A 27,971-nucleotide genomic window follows, 5' to 3' on the forward strand; every position below is an offset into this window, starting at 1 on the left:
GAACCGAGGGAGACCATTGTGCCTCAGATATCCGGGTGTGAATCCCTCTACGTGAAGTGGGGTCGTAGGACTCAGGTGGGCTTGTTGATCACGTACCTGGATCCTTGCTGCGTGACAACAGCCCTGCCCGAGCTGCTGGAATTGCTGGCCGGGTTGGCAGTTGAAACCCCTAAACTGTTGGTCATGGGGGATTTCAATCTGCCATCAACTGGCATGGCCTCTTCGGCGGCTCGGGAGTTCATGGCTTCCATGACGGCCATGGACCTGACTCAATTAGTTGACCGCCCTACCCACATCGGGGGTGGCACCCTAGATTTGATTTTTATCTCTGGCCAGTGGTTGAATGATCTGATTTTAAGGGATTTAGTTGTTGAACCTTTGTCATGGTCAGATCATTCCCTCCTTTGTCTAGACTTTCTGACCGCCACCCACCACCGCAGGGAGACGGAACCAATACGTTGGTTCCATCCCAGGCGCCTGATGGACCCTGAGAGGTTCCTGACGGAGCTTGGGCCGTTTCCTGAGAATCTGGCCCACAACACGACTGAAGAACTAGTTGCGGCCTGGGAACAGCTTTGGACCGTGTCATGCCTTTGCGGCCTCTGACCCAGCGCCGATCTCAACCAGCTCCTTGGTTTTCCGAGGAGCTGAGGGAGATGAAACGCCGGAGACGCCTAGAGAGTGTCTGGAGATTCAGCCGCTCTGAGGCTGACCGGACACTAGTTAGGTCCTATAGTAGGACCTACCTAGTGGCATTGACGGAGGCGAAGCGTTTTTACGTTTCCTCCCTCATTGCGTCGGCAGATAACCGCCCGGCCGCCCTGTTTCAGGTGACCCGCTCCCTCCTTCAACAGGAGGGGTGGGGAGACCCATTACGAGAGCGTGCCGAGGAGTTTAACGGTTATCTATATGACAAAATCGTTCAGCTTCGGGACGGATTGGATCAAAATTGGGTAGATCCAGGCGAGGGTTCCGAGGCCCGTCTTGTTGAGGCTGTTTGGGATAGCTTTGATCCTGTGACTCCCGAGGACATGGACAGGTTGCTGGGAAGGTTGAATGCCACCACATGTTTACTGGACCCGTGTCCCTCCTGGTTGGTGCTGGCCACACAGGAGGTGACACGAGGCTGGCTCCAGGGGATTACAAATGCTTCTTTGCGGGAGGGAGTCTTTCCCGCTGCCTTGAAAGAGGCGGTGGTGAGACCTCTCCTCAAGAAGCCTTCCCTGGACCCAGCTGTTTTAGGTAATTACCGTCCAGTCTCCAATCTTCGCTTCACGGCGAAGGTTGTAGAGAGTGCGGTGGCATGTCAGCTACCCCAGTACCTGGATGAAACTGTCTATCTAGACCCGTTCCAGTCCGGCTTCCGACCTGGTTACAGTACTGAGACGGCTTTGGTCGCGTTGGTGGATGATCTCTGGAGGGCCAGGGATAAGGGTTACTCCTCTGCCCTGGTCCTATTAGACCTCTCAGCGGCTTTTGATACCATCGACCATGGTATCCTGCTGTGCCGGCTAGAGGGGTTGAGAGTGGGAGGCACCGTTTATCGGTGGTTCTCCTCCTACCTCTCTGGCCGGACGCAGACGGTGTTGACAGGGGGGCAGAGATCGACCCTGAAGTACCTCCTGTGTGGGGTGCCGCAGGGGTCGATTCTCTTGCCTCTCCTGTTCTACATCTATATGAAGCCGCTGGGTGAGATCATCAGTGGTTTTGGGGTGAGATACCAGCTGTACGTTGATGATACTGAGCTGTACTTTTCCACCCCAGGCCACCCCAACGAAGCTATCAAAGTGCTGTCCCGGTGTTTGGAAGCTGTATGGGTCTGGATGGGGAGGAACAGGCTCAAGCTTAATCCCTCCAAGATGGAGTGGCTGTGGATGCCGGTTCAGTCAGCTGCAGATGTGGCTGTCCATCGGGGGCGAGTCATTGGCCCCGATGGAGAAGGTGCGCAACTTGGGCGTGCTCCTGGATGGATGGTTGTCTTTTGAAGACCATTTGACGACCGTCTCCAGGAGAGCTTTTTATCAGGTTCACCTGACCCGCCAGTTGCGTCCCTTCCTGGACCGGGATGCCCTATGCAGGGTCACTCATGCTCTTGTTACCTCTTGCCTGAACTACTGCAATGCTCTCTACATGGGGCTCCCCTTGAAGAGCACTCGGAGACTCCAGTTAGTCCAGAATGCGGCTGCGTGGGTTATTGAGGGAGCAGTACGTAGCTCCCACGTAACACCTATCCTGCGAAGACTGCACTGGCTACCTGTGGTCTTCCGGGTGCGCTTCAAGGTTTTGGTGACGACCTTTAAAGCGCTCCATGGCTTAGGACCGGGATATTTACGGGACCGTCTTCTGCCGGCTTCAATCTCCCAGCGACCGGTGCGTTCTCACAGAGAGGGACTCCTTAGGGTGCCGTCAGCCAAACAATGTCGACTGGCGGCCCCCAGAGGGAGGGCCTTCTCTGTGGGGGCTCCTACCCTGTGGAACGAGCTTCCCCCTGGACTCCGACAATTGCCTGACCTTAGGACCTTTCGCCGCGAACTTAAAACCTATTTGTTTCGTCTCGCTGGACTGGCTTGATTTTTTAAAATTTTAATTTGATTAATTGGGGTTTTAAATTTTTAGTAATTTATAGGGTGTAACTGTGTTTTAGTTTTGGCCAATTGAATGAGTTTTTTAAGGGTTGTTTTTAATATTGTCTGTTTTCCTTTATTTTAACTGGCTGTTCACCGCCCTGAGTCCTTCGGGAGAAGGGCGGTCTATAAATTAAAATATTATTATTATTATTATTATTATTATTATTATTATTATTATTATTATTATTATTATTATTATTGTTGTTGTTGTTGTTGTTGTTGTTGTTGTTGTTGTTGTTGCTGTGGAGAACATAGGAAGCCAGGAGTATTAACTAGGTTTGCTACCTTGCGCTGACACACTCTCTCTCACTACAGCTAATCCTCGACTTAAGACTGGCCACTTAATTACAGTGGAGCTACCTTGGAATTACCACCTGCAACCAAATATTGCAGATGACTGAATTTTAAGCCACTTGGCCGCATATGCAATCATTTGCTGTGGTCACGTGACCACATTTTACAACATGTTTGCTGAGAACCAGATTTGGGCAAACTGCGCCCATAGCAAAACATCAATTTGCTTAATGTCCGCAGGATTTGCCGAATGACCGCTGCCCCCCCCAAAAAAACAAAAAAAACCCAAAACGTAAAATTGGGTCGGTCCTATTTTATAACTGTTACGGCAGGTTCCATTATGGTTGTGTGTCGAGGTACTTACTACCCTGTGCGGAAGAAATCTATAACAATAGACAGCTGAGCCTCTGGTGGCTCAGACTGGTAAGACAGCCTGTTATTAACAGCAGCTGCTTGCAATTACTGCAGGTTCAAGTCCCACCAGGCCCAGGGTTGACTCAGCCTTCCATCCTTTATAAGGTAGGTAAAATGAGGACCCAGATTGTTGGGGGCAATAAGTTGACTTTGTATATAATATACAAATGGATGAAGACTATTGCTTGACATAGTGTAAGCCACCCTGAGTCTTCGGAGAACGGCGGGATATAAATGCAAATAAATAAATAAAATAAATAAAAGCCTTGCCCCAAGAACGGTTTCCCCCAAATTGGCCTAGTAATTTCATTGAGATCTAAGGAGCAGATGCATTTTGTCACTGAGAGTGAGAGTGAGAGAAAGTTTCATTCATTCATTCATTCTGTTTGCCGCCCATCAATGATAGCATCGATAACATCTTAGTGTCACTGGCCAGAGTCCCAGTTCAAAGTTCAAAACCTTCACTGTCATTGTACATCATGTATACAAGGAAATTGGTTTAGCCTCCACTGGTGCAGTCCATACAAGAATACAAGACAACGTGAATAATCAGTCAAGCTAGAAAGAGGAAATATCAACTCAGAGTAAGAACACTTGTCTGTCTCTATCTCAGAACAAGAGTCTGAAACATTTTATAGACCTTAGAGTCCAATCATGTTCAACCTACCCTGTTCTTGTGCTAAAGCAAGTGATGGGGAACTATGGCCTTTTTATGACTTGTAGACTTCAGCTCCCAGAATTCCCAAGCCGGCCACATGGGCTCAGGAATTCTGGGAGTTGAAGTCTGCAAGCCATAAAGGGGGCCATCTCCACGCTAAAGAATTTCTTTGTTTAAAGTCCTTTCTTTCTTTAGGTGGCCGTGTTAGCTGAAGGTAAAGACTGGTCCATTGAAACTTCTCCTGCTCGGAATTGGAGTCCTCCGCAGCCCAAGGTTGCTTTGTCCTCAGCTCATCGGTAAACATTCCTTGGCTTGGGTTCTAAATTTAAAGCTTTCATTTTTTTACTCCCAAAGCACAGTCATTTGAGGAACGCAGCTGAACATTTAGGGAACATACATGCACGTGTCAGAGAGGGCTTATGTCACTCACTTGTTCCTCCTGAACAGAAAGAACAGAATATAAACCTGACAAAGAGAAAATAAGCCAATTAAGTAAAAATAAATAAATAAACGCATTTGTGAGCAAAGGGCGGATTTGCAATGTCTGCTCAGAGAGAGATCACATTTGTTGCCCAACTTTCCCAGGTAAAACATTAGTGTGGCATGTTGCGTGTTGTACTGTAAGACCAAAAAAAACACCTCCACCGTGTTTGTAATTTACTGTGTTTCCCTGAAAATAAGACTGGGTCTTATTTTCTTTCGAGTCCCAAAATAGGCACTAGGGCATATTTTTAGGGGGTATCTTATCCCCCCCCCTTTAGGAGGCCCACTTATTCTGCTTGCTCACAGTGGGGCAGGAGGCTGGCTGTGCAGGCTCTTAAGTAGGGCTTATTTTTGGGGTAGGGCTTATATTAAGCACATACCGTATTTTTCGGAGTATAAGATGCACCTTTTTCCCCCAAAAAAGAGGGTGAAATTCTGGGTGCATCTTATACTCTGAATGTAGTCTCGCCCAGCTTCTCAAACGGAGGTTTCAGAGGCTGAAAAAAGCATCAGAAACTGAGGTTCAGAAAAGAAGCTCCCAAACAGAGCTTCAGAAAAAAAGCCCCAAACAGAGCTTCAGAGGCTTTTTTTCTGAAGCTTCTTTCGGAGGCTTTCAGAGGCAGAAAAAAAAGCCAAAAACAAGCAAGGCACGCAGCTCACAATCAAGGAACCTGTTGCTAACATTCACCTCTGGAAACAGCTGATTGGGGGTATTCCGGGAGGCCGATCCACCTGCCAGTCAGCTTTTTTTCTTATTTTCCTCCCCAAAAACTAAGGCGCATCTTATACTCCGAAAAATACCGTACATAAAAACCATGCTAGGGCTTATTTTCAGGATAGGGCTTATTTTCAGGGAAACAGGGCAATAGATCTTGTCTTTCTGTGGTTTCATTTTTGATGTGTGTGTTTTTGGTTTTTTTTTGCAGAAGCTCTGGGGGGCAACCGCAGAATGCCGGCCCCACTTCTGATAAAGCATTTGAAGACTGGTTGAACGACGACGTTGGTTCCTATCAAAGGTAAGCATTTTAGATGGAATTCAGCCAAAGGCCTTGAAGAATCTTGGTTGTTGTTTTTTTAATGCCTTCAAATCAGCTTTGACTCAGAATAACTGCCAGGACAAGTCCCTGCAGTTTCCTTGGCAACGCTTTTGGATGTGGTTAGCCATTGCCGCCTTCCTAGGGCCAAGAAACAGTAACTGGCTTGAGATGGGACTAGAACTCAGCTCTCCCAGTTTCTAATCCGCTGCCTTTAGCCACTATACCAATGTTTTTCAACCTCAACAACTTTAAGCTGCATGGATTTCTCCCACATGTCCACCACAGCTCCAATCAGTTCTTTCTTGAACAGAAGATATCCTCCAGTTTCTTCTTTGCTCAGCTGCCGGACACCATGGCTGTTCTGTCCCCCTTCGCCTCTGTCCGAGCGATGGCTTAATCAGCCGGCACTATCAGCTCTGGCAGCAAAATAGCGAGCGTATGCCAAGTGTCTCTGTTATATCCCTTGATGCCGATGAGTCAAACAGTACTTCAGCTCTTAGTTAAGCAGTTAATTTGCCTGCTACAAAGAGGCACCGCAGCTCTTGCTGCCTTTATATCCTGTGGGGTGTGGCTCCATGACTCAGCACTTCCTAGGCCTGCCCCACCCCTGCTCCTGTTGTTCCCTCCTCTCCTGCCTACCAAACCTAGGGTCCATCCAGGCCTGGTTGCCATCAGCTGGGTCTGCAGGCGTGTCCTGGGGGGTGGGAAGAGTCAGGGGACGAGGCCTTGTTTTCTCTTTCACCTGGCCTGCCTCTGGATCCTGGAGCTGAGCCAAGGAAGCCGGTGCTCCCGAGGTAAGTCCTGATGGCCCTTCCCCCTCACTTTCCGAGTCACTTTCTGGCAGGAGGCCCGGCTTGGGGGGTGCAGACACAACAATGGCCTTGAACTTCTATAGAGAATTTTGTTATGGCTAAATCTACTTCACTCTTGCAGTCCCCCCTCCCAACTTCCCAAGGTAGGATTGTGGCAGGCCTGGACCCTGAAGGCACCCAGGTAATATGGCTTCCAGGCCTGACACATTGTATGGCGCTAAGTGGCTCTTGCAGCACTTTAAAGACCAGCAAATGTATCTTGATTATAAATAGCTTAATCCTTCTTTCCTTTTGGGTTCCAATTCAGCGGCCAAGAAAATCGCTATGTCGGGTTTGGGAACACAGTCACTCCTCCAAAAAAGGAAGATGACTTTCTGAACAACGCTATGTCTTCTCTCTACTCGGTAAGTCGAAATTGTTTGTAGGCGTGCTAATTCAAGACGTCGCTTTGCTGTCCTGTCATTTCTAATATATTTTTTTTTAAAAAGAATAAAATTAGGAATTCTAATAGGATTGGATGATTTTACTCCTGTCTGGAGTAGAAGTTAAAAGATTTTGTTCTGAGCCAGCTCCCCAAACACGACAAACCCTCTGTAGTTGAAGCAGTGATTCCTTTATTAGGAGCACCAGCAGCCAAAAGGCAAACAAGTTTCTCTTTCACCGCAGGCTAACAAGTCCGTCCAGCAGGGGAGATGAATAGTTCTCTGCCACATTGATTCATCTCCGTCCCCTGCCTTTTATCCCAGAGCTAGGGTGGGGCTTCACTAGCAGCAGTGGTTCATCCTTCCCCAGGATCGGCCCATGGATTTCCACTGCTCTCCTCTCCTCTCTGCCTTCTGCGCATCCACGCATCAGGCACTGGACCCAGCTGTTCCTCCTCTTCCTCATCAGCCACCTCCAGACCTGGGAGCTGTTAACTCTCCATCTGAGGGCTGATGGATGGCCCAGGCTCCGCCTCTCTCTCTCTTTCCCTCCCTCCTTCCCTCCTCCCCTCTCTGAAAGCTCCATTCCCTCTTCCCCCTCGGAGCCCTCAAATTGCCTTGATGTTGACCCTGACTCCCACGCCGCCTCCTCATCTGATTTGGCTGCTGGAGGCGCTGGCAGCCGACAGGCCACAACAGATTTACAGTTTTAGATTATTGAAGTCCACACATCTTCACAGAGCCATGTTTGGGGGGAAAAATATTGCTGTAAAGCTTTGGGCGAAGGGGTCAGGCTGCAAAACCTTGCTTCCTGAAGCCGATTTAAAATGAAGCAGGAGTGAAACCAACTTTTCCTCCAGGTTTCATTCTGTATAAATAATGGAGTTCGCATTTTACTTGATAGTAGACTTGAAGGTCTGAAAGCAGCAGATAACCTAAGATCTCAAAGGGCCTCTGGTGGCTCAACAGACTAATGCAGCCTGTTATTAACACAGCTGCTTGCAATTACTGCAAGTTCAAGTCCCACCAGGCCCAAGGTTGACTCAGCCTTCCATCCTTTATAAGGTAGGTAAAATGAGGACCCAGATTGTTGGGGGGGCAATAAGTTGACTTTGTATATAATATACAAATAGGATGAAGACTATTGCCTTACACAATGTAAGCCGCCCTGAGTCTTCGGAGAAGGGCGGGATATAAATTCAAATTTTAAAAAAATGTAGAGAATCTCTTGCAAATTTTCTTTGGTCCCTTTTGGAAATTTCCCACATCTCTCTTAACGCATGTATGGACTCCACACTGGTGAACAGCGGTGGCTATGTTGTGCACATTTCAGGCCTTTTAGACACTGAAGTATCTCTGCAAAGCGGGACCTCTGACTAGCCATCTCTTTTATCTTTTCAGGGCTGGAGTAGTTTCACATCTGGGGCAAGCAAGTTCGCTTCGGCAGCTAAAGAGGGTGTAAGTAAACATTCTGACTGGCAAGTGCATCAAACTCTATTTCATTGAGGGCCGCATCAGGGTTATGTTTGATCTTGCGGGGGCAGAGCGGGCGTGGCCAGGATAGGCTTGGTCAACTCAATGTCACCCGTATCGAGGGTGCTTATGGAGGCCCAAGCGCTCTGCCAGTGAAAAAGGGTATCCTAGCTCTGTTTTCGGCTGCGACGGCCTCCTGCATCCCTCTGCCAATGAAAGCCCTCCCGTGCTCCATTTTCACTGTGGGCCATGTCAGAGCGTTTGCAGCGTGACTACTATTAGGAGACAACCCTGGAGCAAAACACAGCACACAGAGACTTAGACATTTAATAGTGGTTTATATGCAAGACATACCCAGAAATATACCTGATAGGCAAATACCTGACCAGCAATCAATCTTCTTAACTCTACACGGAGAACTCAGCAATGACTACCGGACACAAGGAGAGAGAATACGCCCTCTCTTGGCTGCATTATATAAACACCTGTTAAAGTGGTAAAAACGGCAATACCAATGCTGATTCATCTTCATTGCATCAGCTTTACAGCTGGTCAGCTCTTAAATCTCAATACCTTAACAGGCCGGTCCTTTGCTGTTTCCAGGGCAGCCCTGCGGGCCAGATCTAAATATCCCGCCCACTGGATCTGGCCAATGGGCCTTGAGTTTGACACCTGTGATCTAGAGGTAGTCCCGGACTTATGACCACGACTGAGCCCAACAATTCCATTGCTAAGCAAGACAGCTGTGAAGTGAGTTTTGCCCCATTTTACAACCTTACTTGCTATCCTAATGTCAGGCAGCCTGACATTAAGATCCTCATTAAGATCCAACTTAATGTCAGGCTGCCTCTGATTATAACTAGGAAAGAATACACCTTGACTTCATTTGCAATAAAGAAAAGTACTTTTACTAATTACAATCTGGATAGCAGCAGTGCAAAGTTGGATCTGAGACAAAATATGGCTAACATATCATATCCCCCCATTTGTCCCTCCTCCTTCAGGAGGTAATCTTCCTCCGCCTGTCTCTAGCTGTCAATCATCTTAGGAATGCAGCATCTGTTGGAAAAGCCCGCGCTCTTAACATTCAGCCGTTAATCACCCCTCCCTCACTGTTATGTCAGCCGACACTCTTAATAGGCCCCTTTCCCTTACCCTGTACGGTGCAATGATACATCTCATTTCCTTACCTATTTTACTTTACAGAAAGAAGCATTTTACATTCTATCTACTGAATATAAATTGTACAAAAATTATGCGAAGATTGGAGTGGAGGCTGACAATCACTGCGTTTGTTAAGTTAGTAACACTGTGGTTCATGAATCTGGCTTCCCCATTGACTTTGCTTGTCAGAAGGTCGCAAAAGGGGATCACGTGACCCTAGGACAGTGCAACCATCACAGATACATGCCAGTGGCCAAGCATCTGAATTTTGATCATGTGACCGAACATGGCTCAGCTGCAACGGTCACAAGTGTGAACAACAGTCATAAGACCCTTTTTTCCTATGCTGTTGTAACTTGGAATAAACATCGTTAACAAGAGAAGTCAACAAGCAAAATCAATGAGGAATCCAGATTCACTTAGCAGCCGTGTCACTAACTTAACAACTGCAGTGATTTGCTTAACAACCGTGGCAAGAAAGATTGTAGAAGGCGGCAAAACTCACTTAACAAATGTCTTGCTTAGCAATGGAAATGTTGGGCCCGATTGTGCTTGTATGTCGAGGACTCCCTTTATGCGATTTTCAGTAAAAACTAGTATTTTTTTTCCAAAACAAGAGCTTGAGATAATTTTCAAAAAGCATACTTGCAACAGCCAAGACGTTTGCAGATTGCTGACTTCAGGAGAAATTGTGACATTAAGTGGCCTTGAATAACCAGCCTACAATGTTTTCATGCATTGCTTTCTAGTAACTTCTAGACCAGTGGTTCTCAACCTTTATAGTGCTGCGACCCCTTTAATACAATTCCCCACGATGTGGCGACCCCTTTAATACAATTCTCCACAATGTGGCGACCCCAACCATCAAATTATTTTCGTTTTGAATTTATCGCGCCTGAAGCCGTATTGGCTAGCGATCTGAACTGCTTGCGATTGCCTTGAGGACGGAGGCATTAAAGCGGAGACTCCTCCCCTATTAAGTTTATCGCGCCTGAAGCCAGATTAGGCTAGCGATTGGGAGTGACTGCAGCTGGCTTGAGAGGGAGACATCAGAGCAAAGATTTCTCTCTTGTTTAATTCATCGCGCCTGAAGCCGAATTCGGCTAGCGATTTGAAGAGCCTGCAGCTGGCTTGTGGAGTCAACCACTGGAGCGCGATTCTTCGACTCGCAAGTATACTTCCCATATTTCCGATGGTCTTAGGCGACCCCTGGCAAATCGTCATTCAACCCCCAACGGGGTCCCGACCCACAGGTTGAGAAACTTAGAAGGCTCACAAAGCAAAGCTCTATAAATTGTTGTTACTCACCATGATTGAGATCATGTCTGTAAAAATAGCATTTTTATTTGTCATTGTACCCTGCCTTTTCTTGCCTGTGCATCTGTGTGTGTTTTTCCGATAGCGGTCAGACTCAATAGATTCCTAATATTGTTTCAGAGAAGTATGAAAGATGGTTAGACTAATTCAAAAGGAAGAAATGAATGGAGTATTAAATGTTAGGTAGTATTAAAAACCTTTTGTGCGGTACACATAATTTGGGATGTGGAGCATAATTATTGCCGGTTCCTTAAGGAGGTAGGCATACTTAAAATAAAAAAAAAATCAAATCCTAGAATTTGCAGAGTGTTAGAATTTTTGATTTTTAAAAGAAATCATGGAGTCGAAATAAGCCAATTTTACTTTTGTCAACAGGCTAGCAAGTTTGGATCTCAAGCAACTCAAAAGGTAATCCTTGCAAACTGCTGATCACTAAAAAAAAAATCTCATTGGTTCTCTTTATCTTGCAACTTGCTTTCCTGAATCTTAGAAATAGCACTTAGTGAGTAATGTTATTTAAGTGTTACATGGCAGATAAAAGTAAGGGGTTAACCCCCATTGACTCTTTAGTTGGTTAATTAGGTATTTACTGCAGTGTTCAACAATGAAACCCAGTTGGTTTTGTCCTTGGCATCAGCTTGTGTTAGCAGTAAATTATACACTCCAGTGAAATAAACCAGCAAGGGATCTCCTCTAAGTTTAGACTTCGGTAGCAAGGCACTTGGAAATAACCGTCCAGAGCTTACAACAGGTTGGAAGATAAGCCATGTTGTATTTCCAGCCCCTGCATTTAGACAGCAATTGTAAGCCCCACACAGACTGTGGACTGTGTATTATCCATTGAACCTACATCTTAGGCAAAAGCAGTCATTGTTTATGTGGATGGATAGGCAGGCAGACAAACTGATAGACAGACAGACAGATGATAGATAGATAGATGGATAGATAGATAGATAGATAGATAGATAGATAGATAGATAGATAGATGATCTAGACAGACAGATAGATAGATGATAGAAAATAGATGATAGATAAATAAACAGACAGACAGATAGATGATAATGATAGATAGATGAAAGATAGACAGGTGATATAGATGATAGATTAAATAGATGACATACAGATAGATAGATAGATAGATAGATAGATAGATAGATAGATAGATAGATAGATAGATAGATATAAGATAGATAGGTGATAGATAGATAAATGATAGATAATAGATAGATAGATGATAGATAGACACAGACAGACAGATAGACAGACAGATAGATGATAGATAGATGAAAGATAGATAGACACACAGATGATATAGATGGTAGATTAGATAGATAGATAGATAGATAGATAGATAGATAGATAGATAGATAGATAGATAGATAGATAGATAGATAGGTGATAGGGAGAGAGAGGCAGAGTATGTAGGGTGAAACTCTTGTAGGGATAATTGTGTGAAACAGTTAAACAGCACCTAGGTTCAGTTTATAGTCTTCTTGTACATCACATGTTCAATGCGTACTTTATGTTTTATCTGACAATTACTGAATGTATTATTGCCATGTGAGGGTTTTTTCCCTTGACACAGGTGAATTAAGGACACAGGATATCCAGACCTATTCAGGTTGCTTAGGTTGAGAAACACTCATCTAATGTCATGTCTGCCTAATCCCTGCATAAAACTATGCAACCTGTTATTATTATCACGTGCCAGCTCCAAATACTCAGTTTATGAAATAGTGTCATAAACAAGATTATCAGAATATTGTTCCTTGATGCTTAGGAATATTATGTTAGAGTTCCAGAAGGAGAAAATGTCATACCTTCATGGTGCCATCTGTAGGAACTGACTTGTCCACATACGGAGTGGCACAGATGAACCGTGCACACTCCACACTGTGATTGTGTAGATCTTTCTTCTAGTGGGCGTTGTGTTGGAGGTTAAGTGCGGAGACCCAGTTCATATAAGTGTGACTTCTGTTTAGCTTCTCTCCCAGGACAACTGTTTACAGTATATTCAGTACGTTATGTCATCATAAGTGAAAAGCTCAGCTACCTGGGGTCATATTTGCGCTGATAGTATGTAATACACTTTTGCTAGAATTTCCTGTTTCGTACAAAGCTGGTATAAACTCCCAAAATGTGCAAAAGAAAATTTAGAATCTTTTTGAGGTCTGTGTTTAATTTGGAAACAAGAAGGTATCTGGTAAAAAAATAAATCAGTTTCATTATACATCATGTTCAGGCTTTAAATAAATATAAATAAACTGGGGGAGATCTTAAGCCAGAATTGGACAACGAAGATTCAGCCCAAAATGTGATTTTGCTCTGTGTAGTAAGATAAGCTTTTGACAGTAAGCACATCATAATCGCAACGAGTGCTTGCTTTTGGCAAAGGAAATATTTGGGCTCCAATGTAAGCTCCAACCCAAGGCCAGAAAAATTTGCAACCCTCATCTTAAACCTTTCTCTGAATTTAAAGAAGATATTTTCTTAAACAGAATAGAATTGTTGCAATATTACCTTGTTGTTTTTTTTTTGTTTTTTTTTTGTGCTTTCTAACAGAAGTCATAGTTGCCTCCGCAGCTGCTATCTTAAAACCTTGTTAAGTAATATTAATAGTTATGCATGTATTTATTCAAAACTCTCAACCTCAGCCAAGCCTAAGATGCGTGGACTTCGGCTCCCAGCATTCCCCAGTCAGCATGCCGGCTGGAGAATTCTGGGAGTGGAAGTCCACACATCTTAGACTTGCCAAGGTTGAAAAACGCTGGCACTAGAGGCATTCACAACATTTTGAATCCAACCGATTTGAATTCAAAACACCGTGTCTTCAACATGAGACATTTAGTTTTGAACGAGAAACGAGCACTCGAAGCATGTAATGTTTTTTTTTTCCTTTCCCCTCCCCATCATCTTTGTCTATTTTATACATTAGGAGAAGGCGTTTTGAATTTTGAAACCCTCCAGGTTGAAACGGCTCGCACTCCGTGAGCAAGCATTTAAACTGCAGTTCTCCTATTATCAGCTTTCCTCACGAGCCGCAGCCCGTCGTTTTTTCTTTTTCAGATTGGGTTATATATCCTAAATCAGGGGTTTCCAACCTCGGCAACTTTAAGATTTGTGGATTTCAACTCCCAGAGTCCCTCAGCCAGCAAAACTCTGGGAGTTGAAGTCCACAAGTCTTAAAGTTGCCGAGGTTGGAGACCCCTGTCCTAAATGGCAAAAACCAGTTTGTCAAATGAGCAAGTTGGAGTTGTTGCTTTCACTTCGGCGGTGACATGTTATGTGGCAAGTCAGCTTGGCACGTTAGGTGAACAAATTTGCCACCTCGGTTAGCCAGGCACTACTGCGTAGGACAATATATAGATATATATATATCTTGCTTTCTTGCCTAGGATAAACTGAGTGCTTTTAGATCTTTTGCTAAAAGTTGGTTCTTCTACTTCCTCTGCTGCCGTTCTTGTGCTGCCCGGGTGTCTAAAGTTTTGGGGCCAGAAACAGCAGGCAGAGCCGGTAAAGCCCTCTCTTCCTCATGCATGGGTGCTTCATAACTGTGCTGAGTTTGTACATTCTTGCTGCTAGCTGTGTTTTTCCCCCCCCTCCCCTTTTCTCCTCCCACAAACACACCCTGGGCAAAGCCACCGCCATTTTTTTTTTTTTTTTTTGGTCAAACGGTATCGTCTTCATTTTTTTGTAACTTCAGCTTGCTTCAAATAGGCTGCCTTTGCCGGAGTCTTAAATATACATACATTTATATATATAGGTCTTGGCATATTCGGGTCTTTTCCCGTGTAAGATTGAGAGTATCTTGGCGACATTTCGACCAGTATTTATAGAGAGATGGCAGCTCCGACCATGCTTTGCTCACAGAAGCACGAAGCCGAAAGCACCAGCCTGAAGATGATGAGTGAGACCTCATCGAAACGTCGCCAAGATACTCTCAACCTTACACGGGAAAAGACCCGAATATGCCAAGACCTACATACGTATACCCGTGAAAACCTACAAAAATGAATATATATATACATCTTCAGGCTAGGTGTTTACAGCTTCGTGCTTTTAGGAGAAGCTTCTAGAAGCACAAAGCTGTAAACACCTAGCCTGAAGATGACGAATGGGACTTCGTCGAAAGGTCGCCAAGACACTTCCAATTTTACGCGGGAGAAAACCCGAATAACCAAAGACCTACATACAAACACCCGCGAAAACCTCAGAAAACACACACACACACACACACACACACACACACACACACACACACACACACACACACACATATATATATATATATATATATATATATATATATATATATATATATATACATATATATATATATATATACATACATACACATACATACATACACACACACACATAAACACACATATATGTGTATAATAAACCCAACAGTGTTTTGTTCACGTTGACACCCGGACTTAACGTGTCATGCGAGTGGCGAGTGGGGTCACAAGTGAATTGCAGCCAGATTTATTGAAGCTTCTGATTTGGGCTCCGTGAGGAATATTTCTCAAAAGACCACAGAAAGTGGCAGGAGCTGTTCTAACCTAAGCTTCCCCAGCAGCACGAAGCCGAGTCCTCGTCCCGCTAAACCCCTTTTATTTAATATACAGCGAATTCCTCTCCAGCAAAGTCTTTCCTCTCCCACAGTCTTTCACATTAGTTCACAATTACCGACCTGGAGAGTGGCCAGGCCGATATCTTTCAGACGCCGCAATCCTTGGCAAGAATGCAGGAATGAACTAATTGTCTCCTGCAAACTCCACTCCCCTTTCGCTCCTCTTTTATTCCCTCTGGGAGGGGCCCTTCGTCGTCCACCTGTGTCCTTACTCCCAAGTCGACCCTTGTTCTTTAGTTGTTCCCTTCGTCTGGCAACTCTGCGTATGCACACACTGGGAAGAGGCTCCAGCTGTTTATCTGCCTCACTGATGTCTGACTCCGAAGGCAGCTGATAACTTGCATACGGCCCTGGCCCCATCTCTGCCTCCGACGCAGAGCCCTCATTAGAGTCTTCCCCAGACTCAGGACTAGCCCATGTTCTTCCCCAACTGATCACTGTCCAAATCCGCTGCCAGATCCACTGGCTACTGGTGGGCCACAACAGGAGCCACAATCAAACTTCTGCTGGACTTCAGGGTGCCTTCTTTTTTGTAGATCAGGGATTGCAACATTTAACAATCCTCAGACAAGAAATTCGTATTTTATCAGCAGTGGGCATGTTTGCCCTAATTAAGGACACTGATTAAGGTGGGAAGACAGGTAGCCCTCAACGTATAATCACAATCGTGCCCAACATTTCCGACCATTCATAGCTACAACGGCATCGAAAAAAGAGACTTGCAGTCCGTCCTCGCACTTAACAAGCTTCACAGCATCCCTACGGTCATGTGATCAAAATTCAGATGCTTGTCAACTGGCATGTATGTACGACAATGCCAGCATCCTAGGGTCACGTGATTGCCACTTGCAACCTTCCTGCCAGTTTCTTCATCATCATCTTTTAACGACCCCATAATCCCTTGCGGGGTGGAGTCTGGGCAACTGAATGGAGCTAGCAGAGTGTTTAATGGCCGGATGCCCTTCCTGTCACCGGTGCGGAGTTTTTTTTTCAGCAGATATATTCCCACTTGTGCCCAGAGAGAGAAATATCTGCTTCTACCTAGGATCGAACTCACAGCCTCCTGATTGTGAGGTGAGAACTCCACCTTTAGGCCACCGCACCAGTCAAACTTTACTGCCAGTTTCTGACAAGCAAAATCATTAAGGGAAGCTGGAATTGCTTTAAGAGCCATGTGATCCACTTAGTGGAATGATTTTCTCAACAACCATGGCAGAAGTCATAAAATCAGGCATGACTCTCTTAACAGCCATTTTGCTTAATAATGGAAATTCTGGTCCCAATTATGGTCGTAGGTCGAGAACTGCCGATATCTTCTAGAAAATCAAGATGCAAAGTCTCCATTTCCTTTTTTTCCCCTCTTTACAACTTCGGTTAATAATCTTACCTTCCATTCGCCAGGAACCCAATACAGATGGTCCTCGACTTGCAACAATTGGGCCCAAAATTTCTGTTGCTTAGGAACATACATGTTGCTAAGTGTTAAGTGAGTCATTGTCCCCCCTCCCATTTTATAACCTTTGCTGCCACTATTGTTAAGTGAATCACTACAGTTGTTAAGTTAGTAACACGGTGGTTAAGTGAATCTGACTTCCCCATTGACTTTGCTTGTCAGGGGATTGCAAAAGGGATCACATGACCCGGGGACATTGCAACAGTCATAAGTACACGCCAGTTGCCAAGCCTCTGAATTTACAATTAAAACGGCAATGAAAAGTGGAACTTATAACTGTTTTTCACATTTACGACCGTTGCAGAATCCCCATGGTCATGTTATCAAAATTCAGGTGCTTGGCAATTGGCATGTACAGGTAGTCCTCAACTTACAACCCATAACTCAGCCCCAGATTTTTGTTGTTACGTGAGTTTTGCCCCAGTTTAAAACTTTTCCTGCCAGAGTTGTTAAGTGAATCACTGCAGCTGGTAAATTAGTCACATGGTTGTTAAGTGAATATGGCTTCCCCATTGACTTTGCTTGCCAGAAGGTCGCAAAAGGGGGATCGCATGACTCAAGAGACGCTGCAACCGTCATAAATATGAGTTGAGCTTGCCAAGCATCTTCATTTTGATCATGTGACCTTAGGGACGCTTGTAATGATTGTAAGTGTGAAAAATGGCCATCACTCACTTTTTTCAGTGGCGTCGTAACTTTGAATGGTCACGAAATGAACTGTTCTGAGTCGAGGACTACCTGTATTTATGATGGTCAAAGCATCCTGAGGTCGTGCGAATGACCATTTGTGACCTTCCCATCTTCAGAGAAGCAAAATAAGCAGGATTTGCTTAATGACCACAAAGTTAACTGTTCTGACCCAGCCTTAGCAGAAGCAAGAAACAGACTCCTTGTCACAAAAAAACCCCTTCTTTATTTACCTCTTGTGAATTAATGGCATTCACACACCAAGAAGTCCAGGCAAGACTGCTTCGAAGAGTTAACAGACCTTATCAGTTCCTTGAAATAATTGCCAGGCGTGAGCTCCCAGCCGAAAGGTTGCAAATTAAGTTCTGGCAAGCAGTCTTTGAGGCACGAAACACAATGAGCGAAATCTCCAGAAATACGAACGGTTGTCTCCTACGACCACCGCTTCCCTTTCTTTCTATTTATTCCCCAGCCAGGGAGGGGCCATTCAGCGTCCATGTGTGCTTTGCTTCGTGAGTTGACTCCTTGTCCTCCGTTGTTCACCTCTCCTAACTGCTCTGCGCATATGTGCATCTGGAACAGGCCCCTGTGGTTCTTCCTCCTGACTCATCTCAGCCTCCAAAGACAGCTGCCTCTCCGGTGGCTAGGAAAAGGCAGACGGTCCTGGCTTTATCTTTGCGTCCGACGCAGAGCATCCATCAGAGCCTTCCCTATACTCCAACGCTGGTCCAAGTTCCTCCCCAACCTCCTCATCCTCTAAGTCTGCCGCCCGCTCCACTGGCAGCTGGCAGACCACAGCATTAACTTAAATGAGCGATTCACTTAGCCATGGCAACCTCGCTTTATATAACGGAAAATCTGATCCCAATTATGGTTGTAGGTCGAGGACTACCTGGTATCGTCTAGAAAATCAAGGTGCAAGTAACTCCATTCACCCCACCCCACCCCTCAGTTTACAATTTCATTTAATAATCTTCCCTTTCATTTGCCAGGGACTCAGTAATCCTCTTTTCAATTGTAGCCGTCATAAGAATAAGGCTCCTGAATATACAGGTAGTCCTTGATTTACAACTGGTCCCTTCGTGTGGACGCTTCGTTTAATGGCCAGGCTCCATTACGGTTGTCAGTCAAGGACTATCTGTATGTCTAGCCCTTTGACCTCAGTTGAAAGCCCCAACCCCAAAGGATAAGTAACAACAGCCCTCTGTTGTCTTGTGTATTTCAGTGTCCTGTCTCTTTGTGTTCTCGTGTCTTGTGCTTCAGGCTGACTCTGTTGCTTCTTGGACAATGCTTAGGACTTGGTCTTCTTTTTAATACGAATCTCTACTGGGATATTTTGTGCAGTGGTACGTGTCAGGTGTGACCTGCGGGGAAAGGAAAAAAAAACACAAGTGTTAACTGATTTTTGTTCTGTTTTGTTTGCTTTTAACTAGGCTTCAGAGTTAGGTCAGAGTTTAAATGAAAATGTTCTCAAACCTGCACAGGAAAAGGTAACTTTGGAGCTAAGTACATGAATCATGCCTTTTAAAATGCAACTTTCCTTTTGAACCTAGTAGGCTTATTCCGTATGAATTATGTGTGTTTGTAACCATCCGTGTAAACCTACAATCCCAAATCTCGTCACTTTAATAGGTCCTGTCCAAACCTTCCCAGGTTATATTTCAACATATCTACCAATAGAAGAGAATATTTTAGCTCAGGGTTGAACTGTGGGGGTCCTTGGTGGCTCTTTGAGCTTGGTTGTTGTTTTCTTGCAGGCATTTCATTACCCAGCTAGGTAACATCATCAATGCTAAAAGGAGTGAGGTTTACTTTCTGCTCATATCCGAGCAGCTTGCCCTGTCAGTGTTGGTGCGACTTCCTTCTAGCGCTGATGATGTTAACCTAGATGAGTAATGAACTGTCTACAAGAAAACAACCAAGCTTAGAGAGCACCCCCCAGTAAATTTATAGCCAAAATTCTGACTTGCTGGTTCAAGTCAATGTGCGATGTTGTTTTTCCCCATTCGTCTTTCCCTCCTTTTCAGCCCTTCTGTCTGAAACTCCTGATTCATTTATTGCACCAGAATGTCGATTTTTCTAGGAAAAAACTCAAGGTGAAATCCAGTCTCCCCTTTCCTTCTCCCCCACCCCCACCCCACAGCCCCTAAGTTAGGTTAGTTTGACCAAGGATATTTGGGTTAAGCCAGCTTGTACCTTGGTTCGACTTTCCTAGCCACTCCTAATAGCTCATCCAACCGTCTTTTGCCAATCGACCTGTTCCCTACCGGCAAATGATGACACTATGCCCAAATGAAACCAAGAATAACTTTACTTTTGTGGAACAATCATGGAGTATATCAATGGCTCTGTATTTTTCAAGAGGCAACTGGACTTACTAGTTTTTCTCTTCTCATCCAAGAAGCGAAATGCCTTCAAGGAAAAACCAGAAAGTCCAGTTGCCTCTTGAAAAAAGCACCTTTGGGACAACCATGACCTGGATAATGGAGAATTTCCACAGACAGTGATTCTGTAGTATGGATTAAAAGCAGACGGCAGTATGTCGTTTCTCTTAGGATACCGCTATGTTGCATGACTATTACTTGAGAATGAATGTATTGCAGGAAACAGCCGATTCATTGCATCCCTTTGCAACCCTTCAAGTTGGAAGCTTATTTACTTGGCCGGAGGGCTCTGCAAATTTTCATGATAAAAGCATATTTGGATGACTGTACTTCCCCAAGGATGCGATCCCCTTTCCGTATCCCTAAAAAGGAACGAGAGAATGTTCAGTCTTTGCATGATCAATGGGAAATAACGGAATATGACCGATGCCCTCTAGAAAGGCAGTAGATCTAAATTGATACAGAATGTATCGTCCCCTTCAGTTTGTGTGTTTGAAGGTGAAATCTGGACAACAGGATACCAAAGAGTACAATGAACTTTGCATGCAGAATTCTACATAGGGACACTCTTAAGACACAACCTCCTGCTTTATACTGGTCTCAATTTTTTAATAAAGAATTCCGTTCCATGAAGAAAAAAAATTCTCTCTCTCCCCATCCATCCATCCATCCATCCATCCATTTCCATCTCTCTCTCTCCCTCCATCTCTCTCTCTCCCTCCCTCCATCCTTCTGTCTGTCTGTCTGTCAATCTGTCTGTCTATCTATCTATCTATCTATCTATCTATCTATCTATCTATCTATCTATCTATCTATCTCCATCTCTTTCTCTATTAACCCATTCATCCATATCGCGCTCTATATATGTGTGTGTGTGTGTGTGTGTGTGTGTGTATTTATATGTATATATGTAGGTCTTTGGTTATTCGGGTTTTCTCCCACGTAAAATTGGAAGTGTCTTGGCGACGTTTCGACGAAGTCTCATTCGTCATCTTCAGGCTTCTTCAGGCTTTGCTCCTAGAAGCACGAAGCTGAAGCCTGAAGATGACGAATGAGACTTTGTCGAAACATCGCCAAGACACTTCCAATTTTACGTGGGAGAAAACCCGAATAACCAAAGACCTACATACAAACACCCGCGAAAACCTCAGAAAACAAATATGTATATATGTATACACACACACACAAAAAAAAAATCATATATACATAGACATATCTATCCATCCCTCTGTCTCTCTCTCTCTTGAGATACACACACACACAAATCCATCTATCATCTATCTATCCATCCATCCATCTATCTAATTTAGTAAACGCCTCCGGATACTTTTAGTGGGTCAGATCCCAAACCTTGGCATTCCCCTGGCAGTCCGGCGAAGAGTCCTCCTGGGCAGTGGTGTTTTGGGGGGTTTTTTCTCCCCCAACCCAGCTTCATTGCTTTCTTTTGACTGTTGCGTGATGAGCGTTTCTCACGGGCTGCCTTGATCGACCTCTAACTCTGGACCACTTGATTCACGTAGGTGAAAGATGGAAAAATTTTGGACGACGTTTCCCAGGGAGTCTCGCATTTTGCTTCCAAGGTATGGAGCGGCCTGCCTGGTAATCAGGAGGCCCTGCCTTAAGCCCGTTTCCATATTCCGGTTTGGCACACGGAGCTCCAGTGCGAGGACGGCTTCTCTGGCGGCAAGGCAGCCTTTCTAGGCAGCGCTCTCTGTGGTTCTCTCCCCCACCCCACCCCCAATCACTGGAGTCCCAGTTCATCTCTTATTTCTAACTCCAAAGTCACATCTATTTTACACGGCAAATTAATCCGAAAGTTCCTTAAAGTAGCAATAGCTACTGGGACTGCCATGTTTCACTCAGTCGTGAAAGATTATGAAAAAAAATAGGTGTTGAGACATGTCCAGACTTCTGTCACTATTTAATATTACAGGTAGTCCTCGACTTACGACCACAATTGAGTCCCACATTTCTGAGGTTAAGCGTGACCTTTCATGCCTCAGTTAAGCAAATCACTGCGGTTGATAAGTTAGTCACCTGGTTGTTAAGTGAACCCGGCATCCCCATCGACTTTCCTTGTTAGAAGGTCGCTAAAGGGAATCACGTGACCCAGCAGCGGACATAAATATGAAGCAGTTGCCAAGCGTCTGCATTTTGATCACATGATCATGGGGAATGCTGCCAAGTCCATAACTGAAAAACGGTCATGTTGCTTTTTTCAGCGCCGTCGTAACTCTGAACGGTCGCTAAGCGAACCGTTGTAAATCGAGGACGACCTGTGATCAGATCTGGGCCTTGTATCAAGTGACTCTCCAAGCCGATGTTCATAAAAATAATTAAAAAGTCAGCCTAGACGCCATTGATGTGAGAATCGAAATAATTTTTTTTTCTGCTGTCAGGATACAGTTCCTAAAATAATCTGGATTACTACCTTTATTGCATCTTAATAAAGGCCATATTGAAAAAAATTATAGAGCAGAACAATGGAGGAGCCATATTGCAAAGGAATATGGAAACAGCTTAATGTGAGCGCAAATCCTTTTTAAAACGCTAATTGTGTCTTCTCCCTCTCCTTCTGTTTCTTGCTGCCATTATTCAATAAAACTGGTAAGTGCTAATATTGCCTTAGTTTTAAATACGTTTTAGCCAAATGGTTGTAGGTTTAAATGTGTATAGATATATTTTCAAAAGCAGCCTGATCATTTGATCAGGTTTCTTTGAGGGGGAAAGGAAAGGGAAGGGAAGGGAAGGAAGAAGAAAAGCAAGAAAAAGAAAGAAAGAAGAAAGAAAAATTAGGGAAAAGAAAGGAAAGGCGGGAAGGGAGGGCCTTGTCTATTTTATTAAATGTATTTGCATGCATATAAAGGTTTGCTTTAGAGGGACGCGGTGGCTAAGACGCTGAGCTTGTCAATTGAAAGGTCAGCAGTTCAGCAGTTCGAATCCCTAGTGCCATGTAGCAGAGTGAGCTCCCGTTACTTGTCCCAGCTTCTGCCAACCTAGCAGTTTGAAAGCATGTAAAAAAATGCAAGTAGAAAAATAGGGATCACCTTTGGTGGGAAGGGAACAGCATTCTGTGTGCCTTTGGCATTGAGTCATGCTGGCCACATGACAACAGGTGTCTTTGGACAGCGCTGGTTCTTCAGCTTTGAAACTAGAGTCGGGAATGACTAGCACATATGTGCAAGAGGAACCTTTACCTTTACCTCAAAGGTTTGCTAACTCCATAGAAATATGGTCCACTCCTTTTCTTAAGAAGTGGCTTTGGGGTAACCTAAGAGAGTAGTTCAATGAGGCAAACCAACTCCTCCTATATATATGTTTAAATTGTATATTGAAACCTAGAACAAAAATGCAAACAGAGCATAAGAGTTGATGGTTTTTTTTAATCATTGCACCATGACATGGGCTTGCTCCTGTTGTTTTAGTTTTGTGTTGGTGAAGAAGCCAATCAGCTTTCTGTTTGTGAAAATCATGGGGATTGGTGGTTAAGTCTTGAGGATGCCCTTTTCAGGCCCTCTGTTGGGCAATTGGTCAGCCGCTAGGGGAACAGGCTGCTGAACTACCGTATTTTTTGGTGTATAAGACACACTTCTTTCCAGGGGTGAAACCCAATTTTTTTCCCCTACCGGTTCTGTGGGCGTGGCTTGGTGGGTGTAGCAGGGGAAGGATATTGCAAAATTTCCATTTCCACCCCACTCCAGGGGAAGGATATTGCAAAATCTCCATTCCCACCCCACTCTGAGGCCAGCCAGAGGTGGTATTTGCTGGTTCTCCAAACTACTCAAAATTTCCACTACCAGTTCTCCAGAACCTGCTGGATTTCACCTCTGCTTCTTTCCCTCCTAAAAGAGGCTGAAAATGTGGGTGCGTCTTATACTCCGAATGTACCCCGCCCACCCGCTGGCCCCCACCCTTCAGCCTCCGCGCATCCTCCTCCTGGCTGCAGAGATTGCCACCAACAATGGCTTGTGTTTTTGAGCTCCACACATCGTGTTTTCAGCCTCCAAACACTCCGTTTGAGAGCCCTTCAAGACTGCAGGGATCGCCAAAGCACATCGCCACCGATTGCCGCCTGAAAATGTGATGCATTTGGAGGCTAAAAACGCAATGCACGGTGCCCAAAATGGCTATACGGAACAGCTGCTGCTTTCTCTTACCCCTTTCACGCTTCGCCTGCTTTAGTTACTGGAGTTCCCTCCGATGATCAGCTGTGCTTTTGAAGCTCTTTTCAGCCCAAACGTGAGCAAAGCGATCTTCCGTGCTTTGCCTGCTTTTCTAATTGCTGCTCCCTCCGATGATCAACTGTGCTTTAGAAGCTGTTTTTTAGCCCCAACCTCAAAACCAGCAAGCAGAACTAATGTGCTGCAGCTGACCAGGCTAAGGATGCTAGCCAGATGAATACCTGGTAGGCAAAATTCCCCCCCCCCTCCATTTTCCTCCCCAAAAACTAAGGTGCGTCTTATACTCCAGTGCATCTTATATTCTGAAAAATATGGTACATGGGCCAGCAGGCCAATCCAGCAGGGCACTGCTTTACATTCTTGTGTAAGGATACAGCTGCTTGCTAAATCCCATTTTGTTTTCTTGCCTTCAAAGACAGATGAAGGAAAAGGTTGATATCTGGGCACCATTATTCTTTCTCATTGTAATTTTTCTCTTTGCCTTATTATCTTTTCCTCCCCTCCCCCACAGGTCCAGGGAGTAAGTACTAAAAGCTGGCGAGATATGACCACTTTTTTTTCTGGAAAACCAGATGGGTCCTCTGAAAGGTATGGTGGATGTGTCTGCTCAGGTTTTGTACTAGATACGCAACTCTCTGACACGTAACTTGTAAACAAGGTCCAGGCGATCTCAAAAAAAGTCTGTTCCCTCATGAACCTAGTAGGTCAGTGTTTCTGGCCACTTGGAGATCGGTGGACTTCGACTCCCAGAATTCCCCAGCCAGCTTGGTTTTAAAAATAAACTTTTAGTGCTTTGAACTCAACTCCTGTTCTTGGTTACTTGTGCCTGATGTAGGAGATAACCAGGCTGGGCCCGAGGGAGAGGTCAAACACATCATAAGTCATGAGTCCTTGTGCACCCGCAATCAATCTAAGTCTAGTTCACCTTGAATGCCTTCTTATCTCCCGCTCATTTCCCTTGACCGGTAGTTGGTCAGATTTTTGTAGAGAGCTTAAAGCTTGCAACAAATCTTTATACCCATTTGATCTGCCTGAATCTCCTGATTTCCCTTGACACCTGACACTAATCAAAAGTTTATTACGTGCAACCTGTACATAAGAATCTGCTCTACAAACCGAATTGGTGCTACAATAAGAGAATTCACAGGGGACTGGACCTGGGTTTCTGGTGGGAACGTAGTGACACCAAACTAATGATGCATTTGGCGCTGCCCTCGGGTTCTGCCTGCTCATCTCCCTTCAATGTCACGGAAATTATTTCACTGTAATGTTGTCAGGATGCCCAGCCCAGCTCCGCGAATGGGGAAAATGTCGCGAGATGTCACATGACTGCAACGTGATGCAGTGAGTTCGACACCCGTGTTCTAGAGCAGGGGTCTCCAACCTTGGCAACTTTAAGACTTGCGAACTTCAACTCCCAGAGTTCCTCAGCCAGCAAAGCAAAACAAAGCTGGCTGAGGAACTCTGGGAGTTGAAGTCTGCAAATCTTAAAGTTGCCAAGGTTGGAGACGCCTGCTCTAGAGGATAAGGATTCCAGCTAAAATGCCATTAAAAACTGATTTTGATACCATTAACAACTGGTTCATTCCTTAATCAGATTTTGAAGCTGTGCAAACCCTGAACCATGGTGGAGAGAGAGCAATTTAGGGAGGAGGTTAGCAAATCTGATAACAGCCTAAAATATCCTGGGAACACATTTTTATAAATATTTCTTTTTTTTTTTTTATGCAGGGTTGCTGTTTTTTTAACATCCAGATTACTTTCACAAGCTTTATCTCCAAATAGAGGTAGTCCTCGACTTAATTTTTTTTGATTTAGTGGCCACTCAGAGTTACAATACCACTGAAAAAAGTGACTGGTCCTCGCACTTATGACCATTACAGCAACCCCACGGTCATGTAATCAAAATTTGGGCAAACAAGACAGATTTAAAATGGTTGCAACATCCCAGGAGAATTTGATCACCGTTTGTGACCTTCCCAGCTGGCTTCCAACAAGCAATGTCATGGGGTGAACTCGGATTCACTTAACAGCATTTTTTCACTTAATAACCATGGAAAAAAAAAAAAAAAGGCTGTAACATAGGGTTTCAGTCACTTAATACCTCTCTCGGTTACCAGAGTAAATTCTAGTCCTGGTTGTGATCATAAAATCAAGAACTACCTGTACAGGTAATCCTTGACTTACAACAATTTGTTTAGTGACTGTTTGAACTTACAAGGGCCCTGAAAAAAGTGAGTGATGACCATTTTTCACACTTACGACCACTGCAGCATCCCCAGCGGTCACAGGATCAAAATTCAGAAGTTTGGCAACTTACTCATATTTATGACGGTTGCAATGCTCCGGGGTTATGTCCTCCCCTTTGGCAACCTTTCCTTCAGGCAAAGTCAGTGGAGAAGCCAGATTTGCTTAACAACTGTGTGACTAACTTAACCACTGCAGTGATTCGCTTAGGAACTGTGGTAAGAAAGCTGGCCCAAAGGATAGGGTGCGCAGCTTGGGTGTTCTCTTGGATGAACGGCTGTCGTTCGAAGATCATTTGACGGCCGTCTCCAGGAGAGCCTTTCACCAGGTTCGCCTGGTGCGTCAGTTGCGCCCCTTCCTTGATCAGGATGCCCTGTGCACAGTCACTCATGCGCTCGTTACCTCCCGCTTGGATTATTGTAATGCTCTCTACATGGGGCTCCCCTTGAGGTGCACCCGGAGGCTTCAGTTAGTCCAGAACGCGGCTGCGCGGGTTATAGAGGGAGCTTCACGTAGCTCCCACGTAACACCACTCCTGCGCAGACTGCACTGGCTACCTGTGGTCTTTAGGGTGCACTTTAAGGTTTTGGTTACTACCTTTAAAGCGCTCCATGGCTTAGGGCCTGGGTACTTACAGGACCGCCTGCTGTTATCTCATGCCTCCCACCGACCCGTACGCTCTCACAGAGAGGGACTTCTCAGGGTGCCGTCTGCCAAACAATGTTGGCTGGCGGCCCCCAGGGGAAGAGCCTTCTCTGTGGGGGCCCCTACCCTCTGGAACGAGCTTCCCCCGGGTTTACGCCAAATACCTGACCTTCGGACCTTCCGCCGCGAACTGAAAACACACTTATTTATTCGCGCGGGGCTGGCTTAAATTTTATTGGTTTTTTAAATTTTAAATTTTTATTATGAATTTTAATGGGTTTTAGTTTAATATATTTTAAATTTTTTAGGCCAATTATGTAATAAGTTTTTTAATTTGTTTTTAATTGTATATTGCACTGTTTGTTTTATTTTGGCTGTATACCGCCCTGAGTCCTTCGGGAGAAGGGCGGTATAAAAATCGAATAAATAATAATAAAAAATGGCTCAAAACTCACTTAACAAATGTCTCACTTAACAAATGTCTCAGCAACGTAAATTTTGAACTCAATAGTAGTCAAGGACTACCTGTACCATTTCAGATAAAGGGGCTGCCCAGTCTCTTCTTAAAAACTTCCAGTGTTGGAGCATTCACAACTTCTGGAGGCAAGTCGTTCCACCGATCGATTGTTCTCACTGTCAGGAAATTTCTCCTTAGTTCCAGGTTGCTTCTCTCCTTGATTACTTTCCGGGTTTTTTTTTTTGAAAAAAGTTTTTTCTTTTTTCTTTTCTTACATACATATTGTAAATGTACATTCTCTTATCCATAATTTATAGAATTTATATTTAGAATTTATAGAATTTTTATTGGCCAAGTGTGATTGGACACACAAGGAATTTGTCTTGGTGCATATGCTCTCAGTGTACATAAAAGAAAAGATACCTTCATCAAGGTACAACATTTACAACACAATTGATGGTCAATATATCAATATAAATCATAAGGATTGCCAGCAACAAGGTTACAGTCATACAGTCATAAGTGGAAAGAGGTTGGTGATGGGAACTATGAGAAGATTAATAGTAGTGCAGATTCA

General features: G+C 44.6%; 1 protein-coding gene across 1 annotated transcript in view; it reads left to right on the forward strand.

The window, feature by feature from the left end:
• ARFGAP1 (ADP ribosylation factor GTPase activating protein 1) overlaps positions 1-27,971 on the forward strand; it is a 62,021-nt gene that overhangs the window by 31,438 nt on the left and 2,612 nt on the right. The window contains exons 5-12 of the mRNA XM_058174286.1: positions 4,189-4,289; positions 5,403-5,492; positions 6,633-6,729; positions 8,149-8,205; positions 11,077-11,109; positions 18,914-18,970; positions 21,385-21,444; positions 24,557-24,633. Of these exons, the coding sequence (XP_058030269.1) occupies positions 4,189-4,289; positions 5,403-5,492; positions 6,633-6,729; positions 8,149-8,205; positions 11,077-11,109; positions 18,914-18,970; positions 21,385-21,444; positions 24,557-24,633 (572 nt within the window). The remainder of the gene's footprint in view (positions 1-4,188; positions 4,290-5,402; positions 5,493-6,632; positions 6,730-8,148; positions 8,206-11,076; positions 11,110-18,913; positions 18,971-21,384; positions 21,445-24,556; positions 24,634-27,971) is intronic.

Source organism: Ahaetulla prasina, chromosome 3, assembly GCF_028640845.1.
Source record: "Ahaetulla prasina isolate Xishuangbanna chromosome 3, ASM2864084v1, whole genome shotgun sequence".
NCBI lineage: Eukaryota > Metazoa > Chordata > Lepidosauria > Squamata > Colubridae > Ahaetulla > Ahaetulla prasina.